The following is an 11,173-nucleotide window of genomic DNA, read 5'->3' on the forward strand; positions in this document are numbered from 1 at the left end:
AGCTTCATGTCTTTTATTTTACTTGATTTCTTAGATTTTTTTTGTTTGAAAGGCTCCATTTGCGTGGTTTTGTAGTATCAGACACGACTGTGATATTTTTGTACAGACAGGTTTGGGCTTGATTTGCCTGTGCTCTGAGCAATGAAATCCTGTTACCTTAATGATGTACTTTGGATTCCTTGAAGGAAAAGAAGTGTGTTTTCTGTCTCAGGACTCTAATTTTAAATTAAAGTTTCTTAACAGATGCCACTTTATACAGCCCCGAAATCCATTTCAGAACCTTGATCATCTGTTGAAATCTAATGTTTAAAGCATGGAAGTAACCCCAGTCGAGTCCTGAGCAGGATCCCTGTGCAGCTGATCCGGCACAGAACTGAGTGCTCTCAGAATGAGCTCTCTGTAAGGCTGTTGCCATTCCTGAGAAGATATTACAAAATGCTGCAGTAACCGGTGGTCAATATAAGCCAAAGAAGTTGCAAAAGTGCTTGCTTGGGTTGGGTTGTCTGGGATGGGAGAGAGCAAGGGGAAAGTTAGATTTAGTTTCTTCCCCCTTGTCAGTATCAAGCTTATGGTTCCAGGTGTTTTGCTGTGTTTGTTTATTTGAAGGGAACATAATAAGAGCTGTGAATATGTACCTATGTCATAGTAAAACATGTCTGGGTAGCTTCCTGCAGTGTTTATGTTTTATACAAGGATGCAAATATATATTTAAATAATTGAGCAAGGTAGGAGAAGGTGTAGAATCATATTTGTTTTACCAGGGGGCATTCTACTTCTGTTGTAAGGGAACAGAATTGTATCTGAAGAACTGAAAAAAATCCAAAACCCAGTAAAGTGATGATATCAGTTATGAATTTTAAATGCTGGATTACAAACCACTGGAATTCTCTAGTACATAATCTTGTAAATACAGAAAAGCACTGTATCTTGGAGTTAATTTTCTTTCTGTACTTTTAATAGCTACCTGGAATACAATGACAAACATTTGTGTTGCTTCTCTTTCCTTATCATGTTATGCTTGTTTTCTGCAGGACAGATAGGCCCAAAGTGGCCTAATGGGTTAGTTATTGATTAACTATTTTCCTAACATGGTCAGCACTTTGAATTTCAGGCATAAAGAACCGTGAGTTTGCATTCATCTTTGATAATAACAGGTTGAGAGTGACCCCAATCCTTTTCTTTGGGGGAGGGGCTCACTTGCATGTTTGGTAAATACAAACAGAAAAGAGGTGGGGCAAAGAAAGAAAAACACCAGTTGTTACATTGAAATGTGTCCTTTTATAACATGAACAATAATGCAGTAACCTCAGATAAACATTAAAAAAAGCTATAGATGCGCATCGGTAGTAATGACTGAAGAAATTCCTTGTTTTATAACATGTAACAGATACTCTGAGGTCTTGCTATAAAGTGGTAGTTGTACAGTTTAAATAGAAGGGCTGAATATGAGAGTTGAGAACAGTTTTCTAGACTGTTCTGTTGAGTTTAATGTTCCCTGAAATGGTAATCTTGAATGCCTCAGAAGAAGAAAAAATAACTTTTAAAAAAAAGTTGTCATTTCAAGTTTGTGTTGATTTTTTTTTTTTTTTTTTTTTTTTAAGAAAAATGATTTAGTCAATTTGAAAAGGTCAGGTGAGGTTCTAGAGCAGTCTGTTAAATATTCTTACTGATTTTGAGGCCTTATAGGAAAACTGACTGGTTGTAAAATAAAATGTGCAAAACATACTGCAGAAAACCTTTCTATTCTTTCACAGTAATCCAGGGCATCACCTGTAACTAGAATCAGCATAGGCTCGGATATCTAGAGATGATACTGCTTTTCCTGACAATACATCTTATCTGTCTTATCTGAAAGACTTTGTTTTTTGTCTTAACTACCTTGTTGTTTGTACTGTGTGGAATGCCTGCTTTTCTACAATGTAGTTGATAATCCTATCAACTAAACAATGTTGAGTAACACTGATTTAATTTTGTATTTTAGGGTAAAGTCTTTGGAATATCTTTTCATGCGTTGCCACAGTCACTTGTGCCAGAATATGGTTACATTCCGAGGTAAATTAACACTTTATATTTAGACTTACACTTATTTTGCTCTCTGTATAGTACTGAAATCTTGTCAGAAGAGGGGCCATAATATTTATTCCAGGCCTGCTAAAGCTTTAATGGGAGGTACAAGAATAGTTTCAGTTGGAGGAGGCAGAAAGCAGAAGTTAGATGAGGAATTCAGAGCCACAGCTATTATTCAGTTGTATTTCTTTATACTTCTTGTAAGTGGGGAAAACTATCCTATATATTAAATTTTAGCCATTTATCATGGGAGAGTTTTTCCGGGGAAAACAAGGTTTGTTCTGAATGTCAGAATGTTTGTTTGAATGTTGCTGTTCTTTCCTCAGCTTTCTTGTTGATACTTGTCAATATTTGGAAGAACATGTTCATATCGAGGGACTCTTCAGAAAGTCTGGATCTCTTGTTCGTTTAAAAGCCTTAAAGGTATTCTCTAACACCTCTCTTTTTAAAAAAATACCTGCATTTCACTTGATCATCTACATGTTTTAGTTATTTGACTCTTCTCAGTCATTCAAGTTCTGATGTTGGAAGTAGACAGGTAACATTACCTGCTTGAGAAATGAGAGGGGATCTAGTCCAGTAATGAGCAAACTTCACCTTTTTTATTTATTTTTTTTTCCCCTGGGAAATTTTTTCAGCTTTCCAGATGGTGAGAATCTGCTTGTGACTGTACAAACCTGTTAGCAGCTATGCCCCCTGGACACTGAGGATATTTGTTTAGCAATGGTCTCCCAGAAGGATGTGTACATGGGAAACCTGTAAATTTAACACATGTGGTCTGACAACATTGTGTCTGTTTGTAGATACTGTAGTTGGGTGAAACATGACAAGGCTGAAACTAAAAACGGGGAAGACGTGCCCGTCTTCTGACGTGGGCTAGAGATTTAATGCCTAAACTTAAAATTCTGATGGAATTTTGAAGACTTCAAATCTTGTTTCTCGTGAACAATTTCAGAGTAAACTGGATCAAGGTGAAAACTGCATCTCAGCTGCACTGCCATGTGATGTTGCAGGGCTTCTTAAACAATTCTTTAGAGAGCTGCCAGAACCCATCCTTCCACCTCATCTGCAGGAAGGCCTTTTCAAAGCTCAGCAGCTAGGAAATGAGAAGAAAACTGCAACGATGTTGCTGTCGTGTTTAATGGCTGACAGAACAATTGAAGCTTTGCGGTATTTTTTCAACTTTCTGAGAACTGTGTCCCTAAGGTGAGTGTGAAGAGAGTGCTTGTAAACAGCTCACAATTCTTTTAATGACTTCTCTTATCTGCCGTCATTCACTGGAATTCAGGCATGGTCTTGTCTTTCACAAATCCACAGTGGTTTCTTTATGAAACCTTATTTTGCTGGAGACTTTCATAGCTGTATTTCTCATTCTTTGCAAGGCAAAAGGAGTGACTAATAAAATTAACACAGTCTAACTGATACCTTGCATTCCCCAAAACTGCCTGGGGTCTATAACCTCTTGATTTCAATAACATGGTCATGCAGTTACCTAGCCTGAGATGTGTAAGTCTACAGATTAATCTCAGAATGTGAGCACTCAAGTGAATGACTGGGGGTTTTTTTTGGTTTTGTTTGGGTTTTTTTTCAACTGCATTTGTCTTATTTTGTCTTTTCTCTCTCCCTTGTTTATGTTCTGATAATTTGTGTAAAAAAAACCTTTTCTTGTTAAGATCCAATGAAAACAGAATGGATAGCAGTAATCTGGCAGTGATTTTTGCTCCCAACCTCTTGCACTCGAATGAAAATGAAAAGATGTCGGCCAATACAGAAAAAAAAATTCGCTTACAAGCTGCTGTTGTGCAAACACTTATTGACCATGCAGTGGAAATCGGTAAGATGATAAATGTTTATCAAAATCTCTTATTGCACATACTTGTATACAGCTTTTCTTTTCAACTTTTTAAATAACTAAAAAAAAAAATTAAATATTTCTCAACTAATTCAGGACAAGTACCAGAATTTATCTTGGAAAAGATTCCTGCAATGTTAGGTGCTGATGCCTTTCAATCTACTCCCTCACTGTGGGGCCATGAAGACAGTGAAAATGAATCTCCCAGTGAATGCAAGAAGAGGAGGCACCGAAGTGTTGGGGGTAGGTATGTTGTGTGAAAGTTTCAGCAACTAAAATAGAATCATTTTGAGACTTCAGGTATGCTGATTCTGAGCACCTGCTGCCTTCCACAAGCAGACAAGATGCCTGTGAAATTTGTTGGGTTTGATTTGCAAAATCTATATGAGACTTCATTAATGACATCACTTTATTGTGTCTTTCTTTACCCTTGAGTTTATTCTAGTGTGTCTGCCAAGGAAGCAATTTTGCTTGTGTTTGGATTTGTGAAGCCAGATTAATGTTTCAGCTGTTTGTTGAGTCAACTTTAGGTCCTGGTGCAGAACACTGATAAAGGGTTTTGGTATTTTTTGAGGGGTTTTTTTTGGTTGGTTGGTAGGTTTATTGGGTCGGGGTTTTTGGTTTTTTGCTAGGTTTGAAATTATACTTGGACACTCAAAAGACATTGCATACTTTGGTACGTCGGTCATGAGAATGCAGGATATACATTACATGTGTGTTTTGAATTAGAGTAACTAATTTGTGTTTTGAAGTGTAACTCTGAATTGGATATTATTGGATACTGTGGATATGTGGATACTGGATACTATGATATCATAGATCTAGGTGGTTCTTTTTTGCAGTTCAGCTATTCAATAGGGTTTGGGGGGCTTTTTTTCCAAATATGGACAACCAAGTGGTATATTCTCTATTCCTCTGCATTCTTTTTGAGGAAATACTATGGAATACATATGCTTGACTTGATTCAAGTCTGCTATAACACTGACCTTGTATATATTGCTATAAAAATACGAGTTTGTATTTACCTTGTGTACTTGGAATATTAAACCTGACAGCAATTGAGATTAAGGCTTTATTATTGTTTGTATAGCCAAGGCATGGGGTTTTTGTGTAGTGTTCTTTTCCACTCTGAAGAAGAGAGATCATCCTGGAGTTGCAAAGTGATAAATGTCTGTGAATGTTACAGTTCTGAGGAGAAGCAGTTAAGTTTGCTAGTTCTGTGGAATAGGTTCTGGTAGTAGACAGCTTCTATTCTTTCTCCAGATGTAGTAAAACACAGTATTACTACACTTCATCTATTTTCAAAGATAAGTTTTTAAAAACTACCTGATAACTACCATACACCATAAAAGAAGTACCACAGGCTTGTAGTTTGCTAAGCTTTGCTATGAACACATGGAAATATAACTGTAGGTTGCAATAGCACTTAATAAAAATGTTTTACACTTTTAAAAGCAGGAAAAACAGTAAAACTTCATGCATATACTCTGATGGGTTTAATTTTGCCTTTAAAAAAAACAAACCAACCAAACAAACAAAAAAACAACCAACACCCCAAAACAAAAACAGATAATTCACAGAAAAGTTGTACATTATTCCTTTGCAAGACCAAAATTTCATAGTTCAATTTGGGCCTAACTTCAAAGCTCTAAGAGCTTTCCAGCTTCAAGACAACTGTCCAGTAAAATGAGATGGTCTGAGAGACCTTCTGGGAGAGAGACTTCAATGGATACCTTCTAGGTCTGCCTACAAGCATTCAGAAGGCATATAATTTTATCACGACCAATAGAATTTTTTACAAGGAACTTCTATTGTCTGTGCTTCTTTCTTTTTCTTTTTTTTTTTCTTTTTAAGAAAATAGAATTTTTTAGCTACTGTGAAAGCCACAAAAACTATGTTGGTGAGAAGATCTGTACTATAGTTTTTTTTACATAAAACAAATATTTAAACTGATTTGCTTTATTTCTCTCTGAAAGAATACAAGTTAAACTTGAATTGAAAATAGAGCAAGACAATCTTCATATGTAAATTTGATTGCTCGGTGTGTCTTGAATTTCAGATATTGTTAGTGGAGCGTTGAATAAATTTAAAAATAACAGAACACCCTCCACTACACCTCAACAAGACAGAAGCGGTAGGTATTGGTGTATTTGTACTAAATAAAGCCCATGCAGTATCTTCTGGATTTGTCAACTATATTCCACAAATTTTTTTAACTGAAGAACTAGAACTTAGTTGAAGATAAGTGATTACATGTAAATTGTTTAAAACTTTGAATATAGATACATATTTATTGAGGATACTGCATTTTCTGTAGTGCTTGGAGCAGCTACACTCACCGCAGCAGTGGGCTGTGCAGTTCTAGGATTACACAACTGAACTTGCGCTTCTTACCTAACGCACACTAAGGCTTCAGTGCAGTAGTGCAGCAATATCTCTTGGGAATGAATTTGCCAGCACTGAAATTCTTTCACTCTGTCTCTTAAACTTACAGGAGATGATTGCCCTTTTTTATTTTTCCTCCCCTCCTCTTAATACCTATATTATTTTATTAATATGTGGGTTTGGATTTTCCTTTCTCATACTCTAACTTGCGAAAAAAACAACAAAATAAAAAAAAAAATCAAACCCTAAGCTATACTGATTGCTTTGCCTGTTCAAAATGCATGCACTTTGGCTAAGCTTTTACAAGAGTTTTCTTTCAGAGTTTAAAAACCGTTTATATTTTAGTAAACTCTCAACCTTTTAAGCTTTTATTGCAAATTCCATTTTCTTAATTTCAGTCCTTTCATCGGTGACTCCAGTGGTTCTAACTCCAAGTACCAAGCGTAAACTTCCAATTGATTGCTCTCAGGGCCTGTCCAGCAAGAAGAGACGATCTTTTAAGCATAGTTTTGCTTTTGAGTTGTTACCAAATAGCATTTTTAACAGCAGCTCAACACCAGCATCAGGTACAGTGCCTTCATTTTTTCCTTGCTGCTTGAAGCAGTTGTTTATGGCTTTCAATTTAAATGTACAGTCTTTTGTTCTTATTAGGCAGTCATTGATAATCCTGTCTTACGTGTTCCTTGCACTACTTTTCTGTCTTAGTAAATAGTCCATGTTCATCGGTGACTGTCATGTTATGTTGACTGAGCAAAAGCAAAATTCTTTCTTGTTGTCTGTTATATTAACCTCTCAGCTCTGCAATCCTAATGCCCTCTTATCTTTTTTCAGTCCTTCTGTGTCACCTAGGTTATACTTATGTTTCTGTTTTACCAACTTAATTGAGGTAATGGTGTCATTAGCATGCAATTAATTGCAATCCAGATGCTTCTATGGATGCTACAAGCAACAGCTTCATTTAATAGTAAAAAAAGTGGAAGTCAAAATAATTTCAAGCCAGCACTCCCCAAGCTCTGTGTTGCAAACACAGATTTATGCAAGCAAACAAATCTGTGTTGTTTAAAACCATTATTGTATTAACTGTTAAGTCTTCGTCTGAAAAAATGTGACTTATTTTAAGTTCATGTAAATATGATTTTGTTCCTGTAGTTCAGTTTGAAGCAAGCCCTTGTGTGTCTCTTGAGTCATCACAAACCTCGCTGTCCCCTTCAACTGGTGGTGAAAATCATTTGTCTAGTACAGGGAACAGAAGAAGTAAAAGACTTGCAAGCAAAAAATTATACAGGTAATTTGGCTTTACTCTCAGAAACTGAAGATAAACTGGAAAGGTAGGTCCAGACCCCTTGACCAATGATGTGAAATCTCAATCTGTCTTTAAACTGATCTTTTTTGGTGCTCAAAACATACTAAATTTCTGTAGTAATCACCAGATCTTCCAATGTGGCAAAATGGAGCTCAAAACAAAAAAAGATCTGATATAGTAGCTGCCTGTGCCTATTAATAAAGCTTGGCAAAAAGAAAATAGAAGAAATAAGTATAAATAAGTTTCAGGATGTCTTAATTGCCCCTCTAAAGAGTTTTTTGTGTGTCACTTCTTCCCCTCTGTCCTCTCAGGGCTGAATCAGGAAAGACAGGTTGTTTTTCTCCAAAGATTAGCCGAAAAGAAATGGTTCGTAGGTCATTACGCTTGAAGTTTGGCTTGGGGAAAAGCAACAGGGAAATGGTAAGTATTTTGCTTCTAACCCAGTCTTGTTACTGGGCAAATTTTAATCCTAACTTTTGAGCACTGCTTTTCAGTAGCAGGAAGGACTTACTTGGTAATGAAGGGAAACAACAGCATAGCTGGACCTGCTATCAAGTACGAGAAGCTCTAGGTTTATTTTCATAGCAGTAACTGATCAGCTTGTACTAGCTTTGGCTGGGATGGGGCACAGAACCGTTATGCTCAGAGTGTGGTTAGGCATAGCTTGCTGAAGGTGGGTTGTTCCCTACCTAGGTCTACAGAGAATCAAGAGAAGATGAGGTATGGCTAGGAGAAGGCTTGGATGACTATGATTTGTGTAGCCTTTTCCTGGTGGCTCCTCTGTAAATGAGATTCCAAATTGTAAGTTTATGTGAAAGTAACTAACACTTTCTGTTTCTTTGTTTGCTCAAGAATATTGTATCGGGATGTGCGGTTGGCAATAGATCTGAAAATATTGGAAGGCGTCTTGCAAGTCAACAAGGTTTGGAAAGCAGAACTGAATGTGCAAGAAGAGGTGTACTCTTCAGCCCATGTGTCAATGAAAAATTCCCTAAGAAAGGTAAACATCTAACAATATATTAGATGGGGAAAACTTTTGCTTTTGTAAAGCAAGAGTAACTTTATTGTCAAAGGTATAAAAGCAATTGGATTAAAAGTGCTCCTAGGTAGAAGGACAAAAGTTAGCTGAATGTTAGTGGCTCCTGGCAAAAAATAATTGGTTTAGTACAGGCTTGTTGTGTTCTTAGTGTGCTTTAATAGTTCTGTTAATTAAACAAGATAAGAGAAATTATTTCCATTCTTAGTATTATGACTTTTTTCAAATTTCTGAAACTCTTATGGGAGTAATGACATCTTTAAATTCAGTGCTGCTTTGATAATTAGGGGGGGTTTTAAGCAAGAATTTTGCCTATAATCACTAAAATTGCACAATATTATTCTTAAACACTGTGGTATTTATTTTAAGGTTCAAAGAAGATCAGCAAGTCAGAAGAAAACTTGCTAACTCCAAAATGTCACAATAAAGTAGTTTACCGAATGTCATGGAATAGTCCTACTGCAACAGGTTCTCAGGTGATCAGCAGCAATGAGGGAATTCTGCCAGGAAATCTGGAAACAGGAATTGGGTTTTCAGAACCTGTTTTCATATTTGGAAAGCCACCAGTTGTTCCAGATGCATTCAAATCCACAACTGTAAGCAAACAAGACAACAGCTTAGAACTTTCACTTTGTGAAGAGGAAAGTAATTCAACTGCAGAAATGTTACTGAAAGTTAAGCAAGCCTTCTCTGCATCTGGAAGTAATCATCACAATCTGATAGGTGATACAAAATCTTCCTTCTCAGATGTAGCAGGTGAAACATTAAATGAAACCCCGTGTCTCACAGGGCTCAGTCCAGAGAGAGAATCGTTAACTGAAGAAGTTTCTGGAAGTCTAGCAAATACAAAATCCAGAGAGCTGGTGTGCCAATTTAATCAATCTCATGCTATTGATAAACAGCAATCAAAAAAATATGAAATTACAGGTTTGGAGAAAAGGAACTTCAGAACTTCTATTGAGATTGCACTTCAGGTCCAGAAACCAGATGTAGGAAACGTAACTGAACTTCCTGTGCCTCATGTACTGGCCAGGGAAGAGAAGTTGACTGTTCAGAACAGTTCATCAAAAGATTACTTAAACAAACCAGATTCCTTCAGAAGAGAAGAGGAAATACAGTTAACACACTCACAAACAGCTGAAAACTGTACAGTAAAATGCTGTAATTTGGAAGAAGATACTGCAGGACTGCTTCCTACTTTGCAGGTGCCTGAATCGCACAATGAAGTGGGCAATCAGTACTTGCAAGTTGAAAATTCTGATAAAACTTTAACTAAAACATCAACTGCTTCTGACCATGGAAAGGTTTCTGACCACATACAATGGTTCAACAAGCTTTCATTAAATGATCAAAGTTCTGCAAGCAAAACAAAACCACCTCTTAAGTTTCAACGTACCCCTGTTAGACAGTCTGTAAGAAGAATTAATTCCTTATTGGAGGCTAACAGACGATCTGTCAGCTCTCAGCTGGTTAAAGCCAGCAGTGTTGGTTCGCCGCTTGTTAAATCCTTGAGCTATGATTCTGCACTATTCTCCTGCACAGAAAAGCCCTCAAAGAGTTCCATGGCTTTGCCACTCAGGAGTCAAAGTACATATGACCAAGCTTCTATATCTCATAAGCAGTTAGACTTGACATCCAAGTCATGTTGCAGGACAGTAAATGCATCAGACAAGCCTGGTGTTCCCGTCAGAACTGCTGGAAACCATGAACAGAAAGCGACTGTTCATCCATCAAAGTCTGTTCTAGAAGATCTAACCAATCATGAAACATTGAAATCCAGTTTAAAAGTTAATGCAAATATAAGTATTCCAGGTGCTGCCCCAGAAAAATCTACAATCACAAGAAGTGCTTCAGGAAAAGTTCGTTATAGAGGCTCTCCAAAAAATCCAATATCTAAAGTGAAACTGCTACCAACTGCAAAACCAGTAGACTTGTGAGATCACATGGTGGCTAAATAGGCTTATTGGAACTTGGTTAACCTTTGAAAAAATACAAATTTGTTTTATTTTTTTTTTTAGCTCTAAGTATTTGTGGTTTTTGATTTATTTTTTAACTGTACAAGTCATGAACTTGTACAAATAACAATTTGTTTTATGTTGAGAATCTTTCATTTGTTGAAACTTTTGTAACTGCTAGTCAGTTCATCCAAATGAAAAAATGAACAAAAATAACATGTTTTTACAAATGTTGCCATTAGATCTCGTATTTTATTATTGTAGCTTTTAAAAACATGCTGCATCTCCCAAAACATTTTTTGCAGTATTAAGAATAAGTACCAAGTTTAAAAAAAAGTAAATAAAAAATCTGACATTTAAAACAAAACTAAGATGTGAATGAAAATGTCTTGATGCTGAGTATTGGTAGTTAAATTTATTTACTTCTTAGTTTTAAGTGTACTGTAGCACTACTTTGATATTTAAGTTGGGCCTTACACCAGCTCTACTTCTTTTGAGACAATGTTTTTTATTTCTGTTGGAGTAAATTGGGAGCATACTTTTCTTGTTGAGTAAGTAAACAAGTTATATTTTGA

At 36.3% G+C, this 11,173-nt stretch overlaps 1 protein-coding gene across 1 annotated transcript; it reads left to right on the top strand.

Moving 5' to 3' along the window:
- Positions 1 to 1,987: 1,987 nt before the first annotated feature.
- ARHGAP11A (Rho GTPase activating protein 11A) lies at positions 1,988 to 10,580 on the top strand. The gene is made up of 11 exons (XM_010165705.1): positions 1,988 to 2,052; positions 2,394 to 2,490; positions 3,023 to 3,273; positions 3,741 to 3,901; positions 4,016 to 4,162; positions 5,979 to 6,053; positions 6,703 to 6,870; positions 7,454 to 7,589; positions 7,919 to 8,027; positions 8,460 to 8,607; positions 9,013 to 10,580. Exons 3-11 carry the CDS (start codon positions 3,191 to 3,193, stop codon positions 10,578 to 10,580), a joined length of 2,595 nt encoding a protein of 864 aa, XP_010164007.1. The 5' UTR covers positions 1,988 to 2,052; positions 2,394 to 2,490; positions 3,023 to 3,190.
- The last annotated feature ends 593 nt before the right edge of the window (positions 10,581 to 11,173 follow it).

This window comes from Antrostomus carolinensis, unplaced genomic scaffold, assembly GCF_000700745.2.
Source record: "Antrostomus carolinensis isolate BGI_N321 unplaced genomic scaffold, ASM70074v2 scaffold51953, whole genome shotgun sequence".
Classification (NCBI taxonomy): domain Eukaryota; kingdom Metazoa; phylum Chordata; class Aves; order Caprimulgiformes; family Caprimulgidae; genus Antrostomus; species Antrostomus carolinensis.

Excerpts from the sequence above, each read along its gene's own strand:
- ARHGAP11A (XM_010165705.1), top strand. The coding sequence starts at position 3,191 with ATGTTGCTGTCGTGTTTAATGGCTGACAGAACAATTGAAGCTTTGCGG. Across the intron at positions 3,902-4,015 it reads TGACCATGCAGTGGAAATCG|GACAAGTACCAGAATTTATC; the intron begins GTAAGATGATAA and ends CAACTAATTCAG. Across the intron at positions 8,608-9,012 it reads TGAAAAATTCCCTAAGAAAG|GTTCAAAGAAGATCAGCAAG; the intron begins GTAAACATCTAA and ends ATTTATTTTAAG.